Source organism: Catharus ustulatus, chromosome 8, assembly GCF_009819885.2.
Source record: "Catharus ustulatus isolate bCatUst1 chromosome 8, bCatUst1.pri.v2, whole genome shotgun sequence".
Classification (NCBI taxonomy): Eukaryota; Metazoa; Chordata; class Aves; order Passeriformes; family Turdidae; genus Catharus; species Catharus ustulatus.
The window spans coordinates 34,646,766-34,669,828 of NC_046228.1; the positions used below are offsets into that span (position 1 = coordinate 34,646,766).

Below are 23,063 nucleotides of genomic sequence, written 5' to 3' on the forward strand. Positions count from 1 at the left end.
CCCAGATCTTTTTGACTCCTGCCCTCACCTGCACTGTTCTGAAGCAGCTCTTCTCTGCTGGACACTGAACAGAAATATCCTCCGATGAGGCACCAGGCATTTCAGCACTGCTCTGTCATTGCCTGTCCAGAGCCAAGAGATCCTTCCCTTGCTATACAGCTTCCAACTCGCTCGGCAAGCTATGTCCCCTTCAGTTTGTCACCACCCCAAGAATCTTTCACAAGTCATTCTTGATCCTCTCGTTGTCCTTCAGAAAGCCTTGAGCCCTCTGATTAAGACTTTCTTTTCTCCTGGCTCTTATCCCAGCAAGTGAAGAGAGTCCAGTTGGGAGCGTCAAGAGGAAGGATGCACAAGCGATGCACAAGCAAATGCTGAGAAGGCAAATACTCACTGTGGGTGGAGTTTGTAGAGAGTGCCATCCACACCAACTGTTATCTCCAGACGCTCCAAGCCTCTGTTCTCCCTAATTTTATCTACAATGGCAGCCATCCCAGCGCCACACAACTGAGCTGCTCGCCTCGATACTGCCCCGCAGACCGTCTTGACGATGATGCTGTCGTCGCAGGTGCTGTTGAGCCCCAGCTGCTGGAGGATGGTTCTCACCTGCAGCAAGGCTAACCTGTCACTGCAGAAGGAAAACATGGTGTTACAGCCATTCCTCAGTCGAGCCACAAACCCCACTGCACTGATGGCTGCAGCCATGGCTCTCCTGGCAGCACAAGTGACCTCATGGAATGCAAATTCAGTCACCCCTGCACTGCGCTGCGGTGCAGAAGTGTGCAAGCAGCAACAGAGGTTCCAAGTCCAGCTCTGTGTTGCCTCTCCTTCTCTTTCCTTACCATGGGGCATTCCAGGAAAATATTTTTAACAATGACCTTGGGGGTTTTTTCCCCTGTGAAGCCTCAGAGATTGCTTTAAAATACAGAGTCCGAGCAATAAAAGCACAAAAACACACAGTAAGCAGTGCTCACTCAGCTAGTGTTCATTCAATTCCACAACTGCAGCTAAACACACAAAACAGGCCCGGGAAAATGGCTTGATTTCCAAACAAGGAAATAAAATGATGGAGTGAGGGAATCCTTGACAGCCCTTCCCAGGGTTTATAAGTGAGCATTGCTAGAAATTCAGTTGATATTGTAAAGAATCCTCCTGCACACAGACTGAAATCCAAATTCTCTCCAGAAAAGCAAGCAACTCTCTCCAGCTGTCCCTCCCATCCAGCAGTGTCACCAGACAACACACTACACTACACAATTCCACTCTAAGCAGTGTTAGTGCAGTGCTCTTACCTCTCAATCTGAGAAAGGAACTTGGTTTCAAAGATATGTCTGGTCTTCAGTGTCTCTGAAATCTGGCCTCGGAACAGGAAACCTCGCTTGGTGAAGTCAATCAAAATATTGCGGACTATTTCTCCCAGGTACATCCCACTGATCATCTTCTCATACCTGCAAGGAAAGACAGCAGTCCAGCTCAGAGGGAACCTGCCCATGTTTGGAAAGGCAGCATCACAGGTGTGTTAGCAGTCACAGGTGCGTCCTACCCACACAGGGCTGCAGCGCCAGTGCCAAGCATCACTCCTGGGACACTCCTTATCCTGCACTAGACAGACATGTGCAGGTAGAAGAGATTTCCTCTCTCTAGCTCAAGGCAAGACTGCAAGTGGGAAACTTGCAGAGCTGGGGGCTGAGAGGGGTTCAACACAACCTGGTTCCTCCCTGGGGCTTTGGGACAATTGGTTTCCTACTGGAAACCAGGTGCTTGAGTTGACTGAAAGCATAAACCAACCCTGGACCGCCATCTTGCCAACTTAAAGGTCAGTGGTCCTGTGAACAGGCTGGACATGGTTCTTCCCATCCTTTATAATGCACAGGGTTGGTTTCAAAGTGCAGGACTCCCTTAAAACCACTGCATTTGCAGTGACTGTACCTTGTGGTTTCCCTGTAATTCTGCTGCATGGAGCCACTGAGCTTTTTCTATTTGGAGGTCTCAGCCACATTTTGCACTCCCTCCCTTCCAGCATCATTCTGGCTTGAATGGAGCACTTTAGGGTCTGTGAGTTGTGTCCTTACCAACAAGAACTGAACAGTTCCATTTCCTGAGAAGGGCATTCAGTGATGCATCCTTTATTTCACCTCCTGAAGCTCTGCAGCAGGGTTTGTGCCCTGGATTGAGCAGAGCCCAGTGTGCCATCCTGCTGGAAGCAGGCCACAAAGTCCATTTAATACCATGAACTCTCTCAAGCTTGTACCCAGCAAGTGTCCTCCCTTCTGAGTGCCTATCTCTGGAATAAATTATTCCCCTGGCAGTCTCCACCTTTGCCTTTGGCTGCTTACTCCATGCCAACCCTGCTGCTGCATCAGACTCGCTCCACGCCTGCCCCTCTGCGTTCTGTTTGAGCCTCAGCTTCTAAAGAGCTTCCCACGGAACTTGCCAACTGGTCTGTATTCCTCAGGTTTTTGTGGGCAGATTTACTCTAGTCACAAAATCTCTTTAAAAGCTCCCAGCATCAAAGCACTACTGTAAAGTAATGATGAAAAACTGTAGCCCTAGCAAGCAACAGACTCAGCCTGGTTTTATCAGTGCTGGGTACACACCTCCTTGTCAACCTTTTCTTGAAGGGGACAGGGAAGCACTTGCCCAAGAAAAGCTGAGCCCCAAAAAGGGGACTAAACTCCAGGAGCAAGAAAGGCAGGTCCTCTAACATGACCTATCCCATCCAGTAAATTGTCTGAAATAAGAGCTGACTGCAACTGCTAGAGTGCTCCTGACTACTTTACAGTGAGTAACTCCAAGCTTTAACCACACCAGCTTAGTGTAAGTTCAGGATTTCCACAGGCACAGCCCTCTACAAAGAGAGTTCAGCTAAAAGAGAATAACCTGAGACCCAGAATAAAAGAATGACTAGCCATCTGATCCCCCTCAGTATGGCACAGGATGAGAAAAAGGGTCTCTTCATAATTTAAAGACTTTTGAAGTCCTCACCAAAAGCCCTGCTGTGGAGTGCCATGGCAGCAAGTAAGTCACAATAAAGCAGTGCCCAGGAACAGCACAGAAAGGAGGGATCCCACAGGATAGCAGGACTGTGGTCATTTTCCACTCCTAACCTCTCCCATCTGGGAGAAATACAGTTCTCTCAAAAGCACTTAAGGCAGCCTGGCTTATATGCACAGCACACCATCTCTGCTGCAGTACCTTTGCTTTCCAGCATTCAATGAGAAGTCATCCACTGCTTTGTCATAGATTGTCCTGATGTCATCCAGGCACCCGTTGTCCCCGAACGCTCCCCACTCCGTGTTCACACACATCCTCCCTTGCTCACCATCCACCATCTCTATGTTTCTCATCTCCTCCATGTAACAGGCATTGCTGCCCGTTCCTGAAAGAAACAAACACTCAAGTTACTCTTTGGTTGGAATAAAACAACACTAAAGCCAGCAGCATCACAGCCCTGACAAACCTTCTGGGGGATCTTGACCTGTGGTTTTTTTTCTGAAAGAAGTAGTTGAGTCATCATTTGAAACATGACCAAAAAACCCCAAACCCTGACTCTTCAGCAGTCCTAGACTGAAGGAGAACATTTTTCCTGTGATGCATTGCTCAGAGTGGCTCAGAGAGGAAGCTCTGAGCTTCCTCAGCTGGGCTGAGGGTCCCACACTGCAGGGAGGAAGAGCAGGGCAGCACACAAAACCTCACATGCTTCTGACCCCAAAACTGCAGGAAGCAGACAGCTGGATTTTGCAGCTGGGAACCACCTTCCACAAAGCCTACAGACCCACAGAATTCAGGGGAAAATGCGCTGAACTGAAAACTCAGCAAAGTTCTGAGGCAGCAGGGGTTTTACCAGCTGATTGCTTGGGGGTGTTTTCTGGTTTTAGTTGCTTCTTTTCTTCAGCAGGAAGGTTACTTCCACGTTGAGATGAGGCCATATTTGGTATTTCTTAAAGAGGGTCCTAAGGAGTGTGGCAAAGTGCTCCATGTACACAGAGGTCTTTAGGGAGTAAAGCTTTATTAGCAAAGAGAGGCAGCTTTAGCTGCTACCAGGGCAAAAGTTCTCTTGAAGTTACATAACTCTCATTTAATCCTGCATCCCAGATTATGCACCAGTTGCTACAGCAGGTCTGCTTCCCTTTGCCTTTTTTTTAGGGAATTACATCAATACAGTCTGAGCTGAAAGAGATCCTCCCACAGTACTCCCCTGCTGCAGGAGAGCTGAGCCACACAGCAGGGTTTGGCAGGGGGAATGTCTGGGTTTGCAGGCTGAGCCAGGTCTGCAAGACCAAACCAGACCAAATCCAACCTGTCCCCAACCTCCCTCAGGTGCCATCAGCCAGGCAATCCAGGCAAGGCAGAGGGAGCTGTCAGAGCCCTGGGGCTTTCATTGCCATTATCCCAGAGGCTGCCAGGCCACCTATGACGCTCTGCTCTGCACACAGACATGCTGGCTGCACAGCAGATCTGGCAGGGCTGCAGTGGACAGTCCCCAGGGGGTGTTCTCAGCACCCCAAGGACACTCTGTCCTTCCTGCAGGGAACGCTGGTTCCTGAAAACGCCACGGATGGAGCTGCGCAGACACGGCTTCCTACGCACGCTGCACTGTGCTGACTCATCCTGGACATTTTCCAACTGTCTGGAGGAGAAATCAGTGGAGTTTTATTTTTCCTACAAGCCACCTCACAACTGAAAACATTCTTAAAGCTTGCAGGTGCCTTGTTCCCCTTCCCTGCCACAGAAAACTCACTTGTCTGGAGAGCTCTGGGAATTCACACTGCCCTGTGACTCAGGCTCCCCAAACGTGGCATTTGCAAAGGCACCAGCAGTCCCCTGTGGAATTACTTCAGCTGTCTCACTGCTGGGAAGGGAGTTGTGTATCCCTGCCCTCAGTCTATCACAGCTCTCCACCACGTGCCATTTGGGAATTGTGGCTGCACTTTGCAACTTTATTCTGAGAGAACACATGAAGTGAGGGCTTTTTCTTCAGGAAAGCTGTGGGCCACTGGATCACCCCAGCAGAGACACTCTTACAGGCTAAACTACCAGGAACTCCAGGAGCTGGTGAGGCTCCCTGAGCACACATCTGCTCTCCTCCCAAGCACCACTGTGCCTTTACCAGATAAAACAGGCAGGATTTGTTGTGCATCACAGCCTCTGATATCTCAACTGACTGTGGACAGAACTAAGTTGGCTGTTGAATTTTGCTCTCTTTTACTCCTAGATATCGTAGCTTTCTTTTCAGTTAACCACAGGGATGCCTCCATAGAATACAGACAGATGTGTGGACGTGCTGTTTAATAAAAAGCAGCTCTAACACGTACCCACAATGAGCCCAATTTCACAGTTTGGATCTTCATAAGCACAAGTCATCATTGTGCCCACTGTATCATTCACCACAGCCACCACATCCAAGTCAAATTCCTTTGGGAGAGAGAAAACAGCAGTGAGAACTCTGGGCTAGAGGCAGTCCCACCCACCAAAAGGGGATGCTGCAGAAACACACTGGGAACAAAAATGAAATCACCAGCCTGATTTCACACATGCAAAAACAAGAACCTAATCTACTAGCAGGCAGCAAAGGTATATGCTCCACCTATGACAGACTGTCTTCAGGATGAAGTATATCCCTGGCTGTTCCCCTTGGCTTAGGGTATGTTTATGCACATATCTTTTACATAGGCACCTGGTATAAACATTCAGCAGCACAGCAATTGCATAGCAATTCCAGTAACAAAGGTTTTATGACTTCCTTTTCACTGGCTGATAAAAACTGTCAAAAAATAACACTCAGGGTATTTTTCTTCCCTTCTTAGAAAGTTTTGGCTAAGCTGGTTGAGGCTTTTTCAAGAACAAAAAGAGGAGGAGAAAACTGTCCTTTAGGGTGCACTGAGGTAAAATCCTACAATAATCATTTTGAAAACTCCTGCTTTCTCCATGCATGTGGAAATTTCCACAGAGTTTGAAAGAAGCCTTGAAAGTTCTGGCAAATGTGGGAAGTTAGAAGCCTCTGGGGAAAAGCAATCTTCTGACAGGAAGACAGGAGGCACAGCCTGTGTCTACAAGGCACACAAATCCTGTGAGAGGGAGCCAGCCTGAGGTCTGTCAAGTCTGGAGAGGAGTAGAATGAGGGGAAAAAAAAGAAGAAAAATCACCTCTCTTCTTTTAATTCCTTCTCTAAGTAAATATACCACATCTTCTCCCTCACAGTCTGTAGCTTTGAAGCCTTTTGTCCAATTGAGAAGGATACCCTATAAAGCAAGAAAATAGGTTATCAAGTTGGTAGAACTCAGAAGTTATTCTGTACACTTAACATCTCAAATACTACAGTGTGATGTTTCACAGGAGTCTCTGTGAGAAGAAGCATCTCCTCAGTATGTCGAATTTGCATCTAAAACAACTAATTGTGATTGGGCTCTCAATTCCCAGAGCAATGGAACAAACTATAAAAAAAAAAAAAAGCTGTGACAGAAAGAACTAATTCAAAAACCCCAAAAGTGTTACAGAAAGTATGCCTTTCTTAAAAGAAACCCCAGCTAAGTATGCAGGAAACTATTAACAGCTGCAGATGCTGGTGTAAGTATGTGGCAGTGAAGTAGTTAAACATGATGGTGCAAAGAACACAAGTCCATTTGTCAGAGGTGTGCTGCAGGCCACACTGTCACTCTTAGAGTGACACAGCCCACAGACTCTGGTGCAACCACTCCATCCAGTGAGACAAGATCAGCTGGGAATAGAGATTTGCAGCAGGGATGGACTTTTGCTTACTGCTTGCAAAACCAGGCAAGTGTCACAGACAGCAGCTTTACACAGTTGGAAACATAATGCTTTAAAAAAGGGATATGACCACCATGGAAAATTTAAGTGCTCTTATCTGCCACAGGCACAGGCTGAGCAGCATTTGCATGACTGCCCTTACAGGAACTATTTATAGGAGTAGCTGTACTGGTCAGGGTCAGTGCACGAACCCTCCCCTCGTGTGACCTTCCTGTAAGTGTCACGTGGATGACATGAGGGCAGAGAAACCAGGCCTGGCAGAAGCACAGAAACAGATTCAAAAGACACTAAGGAACTTACAGCATCCAGACTGGTCTGCTTGCAGGGGAAGGAAAAGGTGAAGCCAAGAGGAAGACGTGCGCCTTTTATCCCCATATAATCCAGGAAGTCAGAAATGCAGGTAACAATGTGATCAAACAGCTTTAAAGAGAAAAGTGATCATATTTGAAGTCATACACCTTATGTGCTCTTAAGGGGTTATTTAGAAAACAGCAGTGCAGCCAAAGAGAAACACCAATACCTCTTCTCCTGTTCCCTGCATCACCTCTATGGGAATGGCATAGATCTTGTTGTGCATCTCAACTGTTCTCCTTTTACCGCTGCGGATTTTCACCAGCAAAACTCTAAAGTTTGTCCCTCCAAGGTCAAGTGCCAGAAAGTCTCCATTCTCTGTAAAAGAATGTGTGTGCATATTTGAAGAACCATAAGCAAAATCTGAAGAAATGTTTCTCTCAAAGCATTTTGATGGAAAACCTCCTAAAAACTCAGTTGGGAAGATCTTCATCAAAGGAGGAATTTAGATGCTGCTCTGATTATTTTGTTTTCCTTTAAATCAACAATGCAAAAAGGACCCACACAACTGTTCTCTGAGAGAAAGCTGTAATTTGGCCAGCCACCCTGAAATGCAAAGTACCCAAGTAATGTGAACAGGCTTCGTACGGGTTTGGGTTTATGATCCCAGTTGTGGTTTTCTGATCCCAGCTGTGGTTTTCTCCCCTCAAGCTGTGACTTTGCTTGGACCAGGGAGCCAACAACCAGCACAGGGCAGCAGGGAGATCTCCTTAGCACAGCTGGTTGCACCAGATCTGCTCAGCCTCACCAAACCCCACACTGGGAACCCCGTAGCCGAACCTGTCCCATCTGGTGTGCTGCGGACAAAGGTGGGCAGCATTTTCACTTTGGCGGTGTCGTGAGTCTTCTTCTTCAGCCCCGCCTCCATCTCCGCCCTCATCCTCTTCTTCACCTGCAGCAGCTGCTCGTGGGTGAGCTTGAACTCGGCCAGGGTCTCGTCGATGAGGCGGTGCTGCTCCGCCAGCCGATACGCCACGGCCGTCACCATGGCCGCTCCCTTGCCGCTGCCGCTCTCCGACAGCAGGAACCGCACCTCCGAGTCGGGCACCAGGCGCCGCGTGGTCTTGTGCAAGCGCCGGGCGTACCTGCGGGGAGGGAAGGGGAGGCTGCAAGCCCGGCCTCGGCACTGCCCACATCCCAAAATCTGCACTGCGTCCCTCCAAACTTTGTGCTGCATCCCCCCCAAAATCCGCGCTGCATCCCCCCAAAATCTGTGCTGCACCCCCATCAAAATCTGCAATGCACCCCCAAAATCTGCACTCCACCCCTAAAATCTGCACTGCCCACACCCCAAAATCTGTGCTTCATCCCCTCAAAATCTGTGCTGCATCCCCCCCCAAAATCTGTACCACCCACACCCCAAAACCTGCACTGCATCCCCAAAAAATCTGCACTCCACCCCTAAAATCTGCACTGCCCACACCCCAAAATCTGTGCTGCATCCCCCATCAAAATGTGCCCTACATCCCCCCAAAATCTGCACTGCATCCCTGCTAAAATCTGCACTGCATCCTCCCAAAATCTGCACTGCTGACACCAACCCCATGCAAGGGGAGTGGGCCAGCTTCACCAAGCTCAAACAGCCTCCCAGCTAGGAAAACTGCCAGGGAAGAGTGGCTCTTCCCCACAGCCTCCTTCCTCCTGAATCGCTAAGCAAAGGCAGCAAAAAGCAGGGGACAGCATCAGTCTCATCCCCTGAATCTGACCCTGGATGGGACAAACTTCCTGCCTGCAATGCTGCTCTGATTCCCTCTCCTGGGATCCTCTCCTGAACCTGCTGGTTTAGATGGTGTGGGAAACAGTTAAGAAGACAAAATTGCCAGTGTTTATTATCTTAACAATCCCCAGACCTTGCCCAGTCTGGAAAACCTGGTCAGAACAGCATTCTTTGAAACCTTTTTGTTTGCTAAAATTCTATGGGTTTCTTTAACAGAGGAAAATATCTTTTTCAACAAATAATGAAAAACTGAAACATCAAGCATACTTCTCCTTTGAGAAGTTCTCCCATAAACATTAATTTTCTGATTTCTACATAAATCTATCTATAAATCAGCTTTTTCCACTAAAAATGTAACTTTCAAGATGGGGAAAAAATAAGACAAAGATGGTTTTTTAAAGGCCACAGAAATCTAAGCATTATTTTTTCCCTCCCCTGGTTTCCAAGTGTATATTCAGAAAAGACTTCAAAATAGGGTTTGGCATGGGCATTAAACTGGAAATGGAGATGAAGGTGAAGTAATGCAGGTCTCCTCACAGCCCAATCAGTGGGCACAAAGAAGTATTTTGTACAAAGAAATTTTCATTCCAAGAGGTCTCTTGGTGATATCTTAAGGTATCTACTCAGACCACCATAGTTATCCCTGACATTGCAGTATCCAGTTACTCAGGGTTTGGGCTCTTTTCTGTGTGGTTTTCAGAATCCCACACAAATTCTTCACTTAAAAGACATCTCTCCTTTCCCCCAAGCTGCCCAGCTCAGCCCTGAACCCCCCACGCTTTGGGTTCATCGTGTCACAGCCTGCCGGGGTGACGTCCTGCGATGACAGGCTCACCATGAGCAGGTGAAGTGGCAGTGGCAGGAGCAGGGGGACTCACTGTGGGTGCATCTTGTAGAGGGAGCCGTCCACGCCCACGGTGGTGCGGAGGCGGCCCACGCCCTTGTTGTCCCGCAGCTGGTTGAGGATGGCACCCAGGGTGGAGGCCACCAGGTTGGCTGAGCGGAAGGACACAATGGTGCACACGTGCTGGACAGCAATGCAGTCCTCGTGGGACGGCTCCACCCCCAGGCGGGTCAGGATTTCTTTGGCTTTGTTCAAACCTTCCTTGCTCCTGCAAAGTAAAAGGGATTCCTTAGTGGGCATGGACTGCAGGACCAAGGCACATCCAAACAACCCTGCCTAGGGTTTGAGAAAGTTTGAACATTTCTTAGAGATCTGCACTAGAAAGGTCCATGAGGCTTGAAACAAAATGCTCCAAACATGATGGAAAAGCATTCCATTAAAGCCCGGTGCAAACATGCCACCTACAAACAATGCACGTCCAGGTACTGCTGTGACGAGGATCTGGAGGAATTAGAATGCTTGTTCATTAGAATGATGCTTAAAATTGCAAACAGCTTCTCTCGAGCATGAAGCACCAGCCCCACAATTTAGCACAGGCCTGGGCACACACCTAATTCCACACACATTCTCTAGCATGTCTTGATAAATTAAGCCCAGTATGAAAAACAAAACCCTGAGCAAAGGTTGCCTAAGCAATTTCATCCTAACGGGTCTCTTTTCAAGCTTTTACAACCCCACTCTGAATCTCTGCCTCTTGCATTGTTTTTATCCTCATTAACATCCAGCCTGAGAGCAAATCTTCTGGCAAAAGTTCTTGTCCAGCTCAGTCATTTCCCAGACAAAAAAACAAGGGGTGTATATCTTGCCATCCCTAACTGCACTCCATACATCTTTTTAAGGACTCTTGCACCTTGCTAGCACCAGCTAGAAGTTTGAAGCTGCACAGGGATGTACCCCCTACTTATAACCAAAGTGTCTCTTCAGGAAGTAAGGTGGTATTTCAGGGCAAAGTTTTCCTCTTAATAACTGAATTTCTCAATAATTGCATTTTTCTCACTGCTGTTCAACATTACCTTGGTCTACAACACAGACCTCTGTGGTTAAGACAAATGAACACACACATTTAAGGGAAAGCTGTTCAGACAACATGGTCTGCAGGGACAGGAGTAAACTGTGGCAGGAGGAACAGGCATTATAGAAGTTACTGGCTGTTCCCTTGGTGTCGTATTTGCCATTCCAAAAAGAAAATCCAGCCCAATGACTATGGTACAAACTATCCCAGTGATGTGAATTTTAAAAGCACAGGGGGAAGAGCCTGTAAGTGCTGACCAGAGGGGTGATGACACTCTAAGAAACCAACTGGCACATAGCTCAGAGGTCAGTGTGCAGCACCCAGCACTGCCTACGAGACTGAATGCTCTGCCTTGTCACACTTGTCTTCCTTTTGCCCAGCAATCCCAGGGATACAGCAAGGAGCAGCACAAGTATTTGCTAGGAGGCACTAAGCCAACTCATTCCCGTGTTTAGCTGCAGGGTAGCAACTCTGTGTGAGAGTACTAGAGCTCCTACCCTGAAAGCTGCACGGACTGGCAGACTTTATAGTTCCTTCCAACACAGAAGAAGGGAGAAATCTTGGGGGGGAGAGCACAGACTGTCTGCTCTGCTCAGGCAGTAGAGAATGGCAGCCACCCCCAAAGCAGCATGCTTCCCCACAAAGCAAAAAGAGCAGGAAAATTAACATTCAGAGTCACTGTGAAGCCCAAGGACTGAAAAGGGATCGATTACTCACTTTTCAATGGCAGAAACATGCTTTGTCTCAAACTTCCCTTTGGTGAGAAGCTCAGGGGTGATTCTCCCCTCAAAGAGTAGCCCCTCCTTGGCCATCTTCACCAGGATGAGCCTTACCAGCTCCCCCATGTACAGCCCGCTGACCATCTTCTCAAACCTGTGGGACAGGACAGCAGTCACCCACAAATCCATGGACAACCAAAAATCATGGGAAGCAGGGCCCAGTTGTGCACCACAGGCAAAGTTTTACTGAACTGCAGAACTCCTAACACAAGTGGGAAATGGGGCACAGAACAGGAAACAACAGGACAAACATTCACAGATGTACTGCGTCACTCACAGCTGCTTCCCAGGATTAAGGGACCCACGGTCAATCTCTCGATCAAACTCAGTCCTGATGTCTTCCAGCGAGCCGTCGTCTCCGAAGGCTCCCCACTCCGTGTTGATGCACATCCTGCCCTCATCGCCCTCCACCAGGTCGATGTGCCTCATCTCCTCCATGTAGCAGGCGTTGGTGCCAGTACCTGGGGGGGAAAGGACAGCAGGAGGTGCTGAGCAGGCCGGCCAGGCAGAGGCATACCAGCCCCGTGCCCACAGCACTGGCGTTACCGATGATCAGGCCGACTTCGCAGCGCTGGTCGTCAAAGCCACAGGTCATCATGGTGCCCACGGTGTCGTTCACCACAGCCATGATATCTGCATCATAGTCCTGGGGAGCAACAGAGTGTTACTTGGGCCACTGGAAAACACTGCTCCTGTTCCTCACCAGTTTAGTTTCCAACCAAAATAGTTTCACAAGGAGACAAACAATCTGTCTGAATAGCACAGCTCATCTTTTAAAATATTCCACGTTCTGTCTGCCAGCTCCCCATCCCACGTACCCAAGGAGGCAGTGAGAGCAGACTAATCAGTAAAACAGCACTAGGATGACTCCAGAGAGCACAGGTCTGCTCTCACATAAGCACACTTAGGCAGGAAAGAAAAGGCCTATACACAACAGAGAAGGAACTTCACACTGAAACATCATGGAATGATTTGAAGCAGCTGCTTCAGGAGTTAATCTAGAAAATATTTCTTATAAAGTCACTTAAACCATCAATGTGTTTTATTTCAAGTGAAGATTTTAATAATGCAATTAAAATAATGCAATTAAATAAATGACATGCAGCCATTCCTTTCCAGGTTCTTCAGCGTGTGATTCCATCAAGTCTAACGACAGTAATGCTGTTTGGTGACAGCAAACCACAACTGCCCAAAGAAAGCAAATACTTCACAGTTTCCAATGAATTTTTGGATGCTGACTAATCAACATATGACCTGGCTGCAAGCACTATGCAAACCCAAATTCATTCCCTCTCACGCTGAGTGCCTTTTTATTTGTTTAAATCAGCAACCTGGTCACCTTCACTCTCTATGAAGTCAACACTGAGAAACTGCAGGGAGCAGCAGCTTGCTGAGCCTGAAATCCCCTTCTCTTCTGCTCAGCTCCTCTCCTGCTCCCACGCACAGCAGGTGCACAACTGAGCTGAGTCCAGTCCATGAGAAACAAGTTTCTCAGGAACTGGGATGTGTTGGTATCACTGAAAAGCCACAGCACTGCCACACAGCACTTCTTCAGTTTTTGAAGAGTGATAAAATCACTGAAGGTTGCCAGCGAAAAGCCACGACACAGCAACTCAGTTCTGTGCTGTGAGGAAAATCACAACTTCCACACAACAACTCTGACACCACCTTGTTTTTCCCGCAAAGCCACATGTTTTCATGCAAGAAAGCAGAGCTCCACCACCGCCCAGACCACCTGCTCAAGTGAGTGACATGAAGAGTGGTCCCTGACAAAGCTGAGATACAGCTGAAAAGGAGAAAGAAGTGCAATTTACCCCACGTTTCTTGATGGCCTTGTTAAGCAGCTTCACGACATCTGCTCCCTCCACGCCGCTCGCTTTGAAGCGCTTTGTCCAGGTTATCAGAATACCCTGGTAAAACAAGACAGCAACATTCACAATAAGACACACACAGATTTATTTTTTTTTCCCTTAAAACCAAGATTTTGTACTTCAAACGAATCTTCAGGTCTCTTTTCTCACATGACCTCTAACAACCCAACCTGAGACAACTGGTCTTAGAGCCTAATTACAGTGAGCTGAAAGATGGAAATTTCATTTCCCCTCCCTTGCTAGAAAATGGTGTGTTTGCATTTTGTATTTTCAGCCTACTCTCCTCCCTGCTACTCCTCGACAGTTTTTCTTGGAAAACCATTTAATCCTTTTGGGCCATGGAAACAGACTGCTTTCAGAAAAAGCTGACTGTACAGGACTGACTACAGAGCAGGGATATGATGTTGGCATGACCAGGACTCGGCTGCAGTGGGGATCAGGCTGCTGCACATTTTACTGCCTGGAGTCCCACCTGCCTGGGCTTGTTTAACTGTGGGATTGTGTTTATGAGTTGAGGTAAATGAAAATACTGGAGATGTGTAACAATGCATGTCCCTGCTTTACAGCACAGATCAAAAAGGAAATCCTGGTATTGAATTCCTTGTCTGCAAACCATCATGAACAGCCTGCAAATCCCCCAAGGTAATGACTACACTGATTTATTGCTATTTACATAATGCCTGGCTGAATCAGAGCATTCAGTGTACAGGTAAATAATAATAAAAGAAAGAAAATATCATTGACAGTAATCAACTGGCAGAAAGAAAACTCAAACCAGCTCAGCTTTCCATACCCACCACAATATTCACATTGGTCACAACAGGAGTCCAAGAAGCTAAAACCTAGAAAAGCTGAAGCCTGTAGGCACAAGCACCCATTGCCCAGGTGTATGTTTGCCCATATCTCAGCTTAAAAATCAAATTTTCCCTCCAAAATGAAACAGCTACAGGGGACAGAAGGTCAGGGCAGCTCTTTCCAGACCAGGAGATACTCTCCTACCCCCAGACCAGAAACTCAGTTTGTGTAAGTTTTGCCAATGTGCTGCCTTTGTGGGCATCATTTGGAAACCCAGCAAAGCCCCGTGCTGCTGTGCAGGGAAACTGTGGGCAAAGCCCGCTCTGCTGGCACAGCCTTCACGGGAAAAAAGGGCACCTTGTTCCACAAAACTTTTATAAGGAACTGGTCAAACCACACTGGCAAACAGCAGCTCTTCTCAGCATTACTAGCCACTGCGCTGGAAGGAATTTTTCCTACACCAGCAAAGCTCTGGCAGCAGAAAGGAGCCCTTGGAATGCAGCAGGGTTGAGTGGGGCCCAATCATGCACTGCCCATCTTATCACCCTTGGAGCAAACAGGGACCACCTTGCCTCCTTGTGCTCACCAAGCACAAGAAAACAGCACCAGGCAAGCACAGCCTCTCAGAAGCAGCAATCCAAGAATGAACCTGGCCCACAGAGTCCAGAAAAACCATACTTTTCAAACACTCAAAAGACATCAGCAAAAGTGTCTAATTTTTCTGTTGTTGTTGCTGGCTTTTCTCTTTAAGAGACACTCCCTCCTGTCTTGTTACTAACCCACTCCACTCTGCCACTGCTCAGTGTCCCCACAGCACCCCACATGCTGCCTGCCCCACACAAGCACAGTTCCATCCCAGCTGGCTGGAGCAAACCTGCCCACAAACAAGCACCTTTCATCATGCAGCTAAGCAAACCTTCCCAAGGGCAACTCAACTTCACAATCACATCCCCAGCATGGCTCTGCTGTGCTCAGGAGCCTGAGCCTCACCATGCACCATGGCCAGATGGGAGAGCTGCCCCAAGATCAGCTCCTCTCTCCTGATCTGATGCAGGGAAAGGCAGCTCTGCTCTGAACTGCTTTCAGACCCTGAGTTAGTCAGCACCCTTGGGTTCAGCTATCAGCACTGCTCGAGAAGTATGAAATGCAACGAAAATCGTGCCTCACCTGGCCCTCCTCAGCACCAGCATCTGGGGGGCTGTTGCACCAGGCTAACCTAGAGACCTGCAAGCTGGAAAAGCAGGTCGTGCTGTGTCACAGGGCAACCTTGGCGAGTTTTGTGCAGATTTAACTTTCCTGCCTTCATTTGCTACACCGTTGCTATAGCAATGGACAGGCAGAGGCTGCTGAGTCATTTGTGGCACAAGGAGCAAAACGAGGAAAATACCACAGCATCCTGGTCATGGGAATCTCATCGGGCACTGCACAAGGCAGGGCTGGTTATCCCCATCCCTTTGTAAAGCAGGCTGGCTCCAGGTGACCTGTCTGATTGCTCCTGGTGCCCAGCCAGCAGCACAGCTCATCCTCATCCCAATCCCGATCCCTGTATACTCATGAGGGGCACCAGAACCCCAACAAACCCTGCTGGGCTGGGTCCTTCCCAACCACACTCCATGGAAAGGTGAAAAAGGCTGCACAGGAGGCAGGGAAAACCACTGCCATGTTTAGAGGGTAAACCATAACACCAGGAGATCAGCACAAAACATGGACTGTCTCCTCCCCTTTGGTTACCCACCTCTTTTGGGCAGAAACATAAACACAAACACATTCTGACAGTGAAATATAATACTCATTTATCCCCAAAATGTCTGGGGTACTGCTTTCATGGCAGTGTTTTAATAACATGGCAGCTCTTCTGTGTATTAAGAAATTTGTGAAATCTTCTTACCTCATCTAGCTTGGTTTGTCGACAGGGGAAGGAAAATGTAAACCCGACTGGCAGTTTCTTGTCTTTGATTTGTTGTTTCTCCATAAAGTCTCCCAGGCATTCAGCAACATGATCAAAAAGCTGTAAGAAAAATATAAAACCACCATGATCAGAGATACAGCTTCAGGGAGAAGAAAGTTTCAAACTCCATATGAAAACTGCTCTGAGTGAAGGGAAAGGGGAAAATCGCTCTCCAGATTTTAAAAGATGTATAAATGGCATAGCTATGAAACTACTCTCAAGCAGGGTATATCGACACCTTAATAACTAATACATTATGAAATGCACTGTCCTTTCACACCTAATTCTGCAGGCATCTTTTCCTCCCATATAAAAACACTTCCTGAAACAAGAGGCTCCTGGCTTAAGAAGTTCCCACTTAACATTTGATGAGAACAAAAATGTTCTTTTAACCTTTCTGTAACAGGAAGGAGCAAGTCAAAAGAACGTTAGGGATCCAGTCCCACAGGAAGTTTGAGCACTTTTACAGTGATGTAGAGAAGCCATCATCTGTTTCACTCAAGCACTGATGAGACCAGAGAACCCAGCACTCCACAGGAGCCACCCAAAAGAACATTCTCTCAAATCTACTCCTACAGCACACAACAACCAAACAAAAATGAAATCCAAGGGATTAATCAAAGCTGAAATCAAGCCTGAGCAACTGAAACAACAAAAATACATGTTTGTGTTTACCAGCACCAAAAAGCCAGACATGCCTTCAACTGACCCATACCACAAATGGATGGCAAGCTATTAACAAGTCACTGCCTGCTCCGGGATGTAACTGTGCCTCACATTTTAACTCCCTGAAAAACAAAAACCCAAACAAAATAAACCCAATCCTATCTGCAGCACTGATGGGATGAGAGCAGGTAATCTGCCTAGAAGACTGGGGATAACTGGGAGGGAGTACACAAAGACATCTGTTGGTTCCCATTAACCCACACAGCTTTATTAAGAACAATTTAGAGTACTGGAGAGACAGGAATGTACTACAGAGAGACTGTAGCAATTACAAATGATGAATAGGAATATTTTGTCCTTCAAAGCAGGTCAAGAAGCACTGTGTGTAACGTTACAATTAAACTGAACACCTTAGCCTCATGTCTTAGATGAGGTCAGATTTGATTAAGGAAGAGTACAGTGGTTTCCCAGGGAGAATGTTGCTGTTCATTGTCCTGGGCAAATCAAGGACATTTTTTTCTGAGCCCACACAGAGAAACAACATGGGAATGCAATGTACACTGCTGTGCTTCTGGAAGACCATTTTCAGCTGCCCAGATGAGAGACAGAGGAGTTATGAAAAGAACTACAGTTAGGTAACAAAATATGGCAACTTCTCCAGGAGGAACACAGAAACAGCAGGAGTGTGTGTTTTAATTATGCTTTCCATCTGAAAGTATCTTGCTGAATACTCAATCCTACTAAACTTTCAGCTGCTTCCAGGATTACAGACAAAAACCAGGGGCCAACCTCAAACCCCTCGGGAGTTCAGAGAGCAGGAAGCAGAAATGTTGACTGTGTATGTTGCTACAAAAATCCCTCTCATGCAACCAACTACGAATGCATAGAGAAAAGACGGGATCTGCTTTGTAAGTCTAAATGCAAAAAATTCCTGGGCATTCCCAATAGACTCCAAAAAGTCCATGCACCTGCTGTGTTTGCCCACACAGTCCTGGCAGGAGCTGCTGAAGCCCACCTATGTGAGTTAGCAGTACACTGGGAGGGCAGGCAAATGCAGTTAACTATTAGTCACAATTTGGACACTACAGGAGCTGTGTCTGGTCAGTGATGCACGGTCTGGCTGTGCTGCTGTTCACAAACCACAGAGGGAAGGAGGTATGGCTCAAAAGCAGAAAAAAGAGAGGCATTTATTAGTTTTGTTACCACTGATGCTCGTAAGATTTTTCCTAAGAAGACTCAAGGAAGAGTCTGTCTGTGCCCATGCCCATGTTAACATCCAAACCTTATCAGTGCCAAATGACTCTGACTGGAGGCAACATTACAAAATTCTGCCTCTGGCAGAGGCAACATTACAAAATTCCAGCAGAATTTCTTTAAAGTAGGGAAAGTGCACTGAGGAAAAATCAAAATCTTCTTTTACCCACAGATTTGCAGTAGGGAACAGTGTGAGCCAAATGTTTTATCATATGTCAAAGAGAGGGACAAGAGAGAATGCCACAGCCAAGAGGAAAGGACCAGTCTGATTTACAGACCTGAGGCAATACAGCCTGAGACCCTGAGCAACAGATCAGGCTTAATTCCCCTCACCATGAAGTTGCCTGCTCAAGTTGGGCTCCAAAAGGTCTCCACAAGGACACATCTGGCCAACAGACAGGAAACTTGGACAGGTAACTGAAGATCCCAGCTCAGGCCCAAGCCCCTTAATGGGCATGATTTTATGAGCAAGGAAAGCACAGTTTCAGATCCAGGGAACAGCCACAAATCCGTAAGTTACCTCCAGTTGTGGTACAACACAAAAAGCAACACCAGAATCAAGTCTCAGGCACATTCCCATTCACTGAGCTGACCCAGGAGACAGCTTTTACCCCTGCTATTACGCTGCTGAAGTCAATGGTAGTTTTGCCCTTGACTTCAATAGAGAACTGTCTCTGACTAGTAAAACTGTCAGCCCATGCCTGACAGATGGATAAAAATGGAAGTTTGAATGCCATGAAGTAGAAGATATCAAAACAAACCATGTTAGTGAGATGTGAAGCCATAAATCACAATCCTTCAATAAGCTGATTATGCACTAAGCTTTAACTTTGCTGAGTTACACTCCTAATGACACAACTTGCTGGAAATCGTTAGTAGCCTACCCTACGCAGGCAGTTCAGTCCAAGTATTCCACAAATCTGGCTCAGACATTCCAGAAAACCTCAAAAGTAGACATCAGTCATAAGCACCAAATCATCAGCTGCCTGTCTGCCTCCTGGGCACACCCCATGCTTTCCCTCTGAAAGCACACAGCATGCACTGGATATTGTCATGGAACAACTTCAAACCCGGGTGCTATTCTGATAATGCTTCCAAGGTCTGCTCTTATTCTCCTGGCACTTAAATCCTGTGCCCATGAGGTCAGCAGAAGCCTTGCTTGCCTTTCTCTCAGCTTAAAAGCCACGACAAAGCCTATCAGCCTGAGCTCCACACTGCTGCTTACCAACAGCCAGATGGCCTTTGGATATTGAAAAATTAAAACACAGATATGACAGAGACATGGAAAGAAAGCAGACCTGATGCCTCCTTTCCTGGCTTCTCCTTACCACCTTTATCATATCTCCATCTAGAATCCCCTAAAGCCAGCCTGCCCTGCCTCCCCAGGACAGACACCTGAGTGTGCAGACAGCCCTGCACAAGCTGGACATCCATGGACAACCCCCTGCTCCCAACCTGCCTCCAAGCAGCCCACCCAACTTCCCTGCCTCTGCCAGCCACAGCTCAGCTCAGCTCCCCTCCAAAACCATTCCGTGGGAAAGCTACTCCATCACCTTTAGACCCAAAAACAAAGCACTGAGGTTAGAAAAAGTCTTCACAAGAAGTTTGTTTTACTGCTGTGGTTCAGATATCACAGCAATGCTTTCATGAGTTCTACTGACAAGCCATGATTGCCATCTTACACTCACTGCTGCATGACAATGCAGAAGAACTTGCTACATGCAGACAATAAAGGTATTAAGGTGACTACAGAAAATGTATTAAAGACAGAAATGCTGTTCCCATAATTTTTATTTTTCTCCTCTTCGGCTTATTCTTCTGAAACAAGCTTTAAGTTTCCTGCAGGTCTCACACTCCTGAACAGCACTTCATGCTAATAAAAAGTGTGAAAACCTTGCTGTTTCCAACAATGAAAATTACTTCTTTTGTCTCATGCTGACACGGAGACAAATCTGCCAGTGTAATCCACTTCCTGATCATAAAAAAAAAATAAATTCGTTCAAAGAACTCAATTTGAAATCCAAGTGAATGGATACAAATATTTTCTACTCTTGGAACAGGGAAGACTGAAAAAAAAAAAAAAAAAAAAAAAAGCCTTTCAATTACTCAGCAAAACTTAAGTTGAAGCTGTGCCAAAACATTCTATCAGCTTCCCGTAATTTTTCAGATGTACTTGTACTTTTCATGAATGCTGAGTTGCTCAGACTGCCAGCACAGAGATGTGGCTGCCATGGGGATTTCTATCCCTCATCTAACACTACAATTGCAGGGCTGGCCATGTTCATTGCTTACAAAGACTAAGTTGTTTTCCTGCTCTCCATTTGTACTCATGGAAAGTAAGTTCATTACAAAATTATTATAGAATTATTATTCCTAAACCATTTATTCCCTAACTTATCCAGAAGTCTGCCACATGGTGACAGCAGGTTTACAGCAAAAATGCACGCTCTGTTCCACCAAGTACTGCTTATTGTCACCGAAGTGCAGTCTGCATGCTGTAGGTACAAGTGTTTAGGTGTTAAGCTCATTCTTATGCGGGTTTTCTAAAATCTAAGCAGCTAAACTTTAGAGATATGTGCCAAGGAAGAGGTGCTTACCCGTGTTCCACTCCCATGCATGATGTCTTCTGGGGTGTTATAAATTTCACTTTCCATCTGCACCGTCTGCTTTTTTTCATGTGACACCTTTACCCGAAGAATTCGGAAGTAAGAACCACCAAGATCCAGTGCAATGAAATCTCCTTTCTCTATGTGGAAAACGAGACACAAATTATTAAAAATCAAAAAAGAATCCAAATCAGTGGACAGTGTATCCAGATGTCATGATGAAGCTGGCAGAGCAAAGATCTCAGGAGAAAGCCAGAAGAGATGTTGAAAATAAGAGACAGTGAAATGAAGGGATACCAGACCACTGACAAGCAGCCTTTTGCTGTAAATAAACCAGTGTCATCCCGTCAAATAACAGTGAATGGTGGCTGCTCTAAAATCAACAAATTACACACAGATGTAATTAAGCAGGAGCCACCCCTCATCTCATGTCCAGAAAGGCTGAGATTCACTGCAAACTGCAGACAGATAAGAGAAACCAGAGAAACAGCAGCCAAAAAACCAGCCCTGCACTGCTGCAGGAGTTACTCAGAAGTTGTGATGCCTTGCACAGAGCTCCTAATATCTGCCCAGGAGCCAGGAAAAGAGTTGGGGCACCTCCATCTCCCTCTGTGCTGGAGAGAGCTGAAGCCAATCCAGTACCCTCCAATACCAATCCAGACTCAGGCACATGGCCTGGCTATCTGAGGAACGACACCTTCGGCAGCCCTGGAGAGCAAGGCAAACATATTTCACTGACCTGCTCGTGCTATCTTATCTAAGAGGGAGCAAAGACAGGCATTGTCAAAGTCTGCAAAAAGACAATATTCAGGGAAGCAGCGTGCACACCTTTCTCACACAGAAGTGTGTGTCCAGGCTGCAGATAATCACCAGGGCTCTTAGCAAGCATTTGTGTCTGTGCATGGATTCCCCAGGCTCACCGGGGCTGCTCAGAGGGCAGCAGAGCAAAGGCATGCAGTGTCTTCTCATTCTGCTTCCTCATCAGCTAGGACTTCCAGAAGGCCATTCCTAACATTGCCATTTTTCCACTTCTACCTAAATTCAAAGTGGAAAAACCTCTAGCAGCTGGGAAGATTGTTCTGACATGTTACCTCAAACACACTTGGCTCTCAGAGCCTTCTGACCCCAGACTGTCACCAGAATTCCAGGTATGCAATTTATCCACGAGGATTTCCAGAACCATACTTGCCTCTGAGATTACTCTGTCCAATCTCATATCAAAACTCCTAAAATCTGACCTAGTGAGCTCTTCCTTCTCATCACCCCATGCACCTCTGGGAGCCTCATCCCACTCAGCAAAGCTGATGAACCAGACAAGGTATCCCTCAGGACAGGATCTTTAACAGAAACAGACCAAGAGAGGCAAAAACACACTGCAAATGTCCTTTTGGCTTTCCAAGGTTGCAGAGTAATACAGAAACAAAACACTGTCATGTGAGAAACCACAAAGAACAATAAAGTGCATACAGAAAAACAGCAAAATTACAGTGGGAGCCCACAATTTCTAATGCACCTCCTAATTTTACTGCACTGCAACACAAGTTCTCCTTCTTGCTGCTCAAGACATGGGCAAACTCAGTTTGCCAAAACACAAATTGTGCTTCCCTACCTGTTTCTGAGCAGTGTGGCTTTAAACACTGCTCTGCACCAGCACAAACGTCATTTAAAACACGAGCATATGCAAACTGGAGATTTGCGTTCCCTTTATTTGGCTCAGCATAAAAAATTCATCACCCACTTCACCGCAGCAAGTCCGGAAGTCAAACACTGTCCTCGAGTTTCTCATTAAGCCAAATATCCAAATAAGCTTTATCTTATGGGTATCATCTGTTGAGTGCAAGCCATTACCTCCAATAACTAATGGGAAAATCAACATTGGACCATATGGTCTTTTTTCAAGCCTAAGTGCATACCTCAAACAAACACTGCACTTCAGAAATACCTTCCCTGTAAAAAAATTAACAGGGTTAGGGTGTTTGATTTCCAGCACCATCAAGTTCAAGGTAAAAAAATATTAAGAGTCATCCTTCGCCCTTTAAAAGATCTCTGAACTAGAGTGTAAAGCTTTCTGCATGCAACTAGAGTTTTCTTTCAGCATACTTGAGGAATTAAACCCAAGCAGCAGAATTTTAATCTGTGCTTTGTAACACCAAGGTACAATCAAACCTGCTGTGAATTTATCTGGCCTTCAAAAGCATTTTGAATTAGCTTGAGGTACCATTCTGGGCACTGTGGACAGAAAAACCTCATGGCTTTTATAAATTAAACAAATCTGAATGAAGGGGGGAAAAAACTGCTAACATCAACACCTCCAGAGTCTCTAGAATTATTGCTCACAAACTCCTTGTTGAAAAAGAACACAAGCACAGATCTGAAACTAAACAACAGTATTTTT

General features: G+C 46.5%; 1 protein-coding gene across 1 annotated transcript in view; it reads right to left on the reverse strand.

The window, feature by feature from the left end:
* Positions 1–23,063, reverse strand: part of LOC116999280 (hexokinase-1) — a 35,456-nt gene that overhangs the window by 3,447 nt on the left and 8,946 nt on the right. Inside the window, exons 3-17 of the mRNA XM_033065781.1 lie at positions 20,660–20,808; positions 16,083–16,202; positions 13,343–13,438; positions 12,075–12,174; positions 11,806–11,989; positions 11,467–11,622; positions 9,712–9,945; positions 7,897–8,201; positions 7,286–7,434; positions 7,066–7,185; positions 6,144–6,239; positions 5,313–5,412; positions 3,193–3,376; positions 1,290–1,445; positions 392–625 (exon numbers count right to left, since the gene is read on the reverse strand). Of these exons, the coding sequence (XP_032921672.1) occupies positions 392–625; positions 1,290–1,445; positions 3,193–3,376; positions 5,313–5,412; positions 6,144–6,239; positions 7,066–7,185; positions 7,286–7,434; positions 7,897–8,201; positions 9,712–9,945; positions 11,467–11,622; positions 11,806–11,989; positions 12,075–12,174; positions 13,343–13,438; positions 16,083–16,202; positions 20,660–20,808 (2,383 nt within the window). The remainder of the gene's footprint in view (positions 1–391; positions 626–1,289; positions 1,446–3,192; positions 3,377–5,312; positions 5,413–6,143; positions 6,240–7,065; positions 7,186–7,285; positions 7,435–7,896; positions 8,202–9,711; positions 9,946–11,466; positions 11,623–11,805; positions 11,990–12,074; positions 12,175–13,342; positions 13,439–16,082; positions 16,203–20,659; positions 20,809–23,063) is intronic.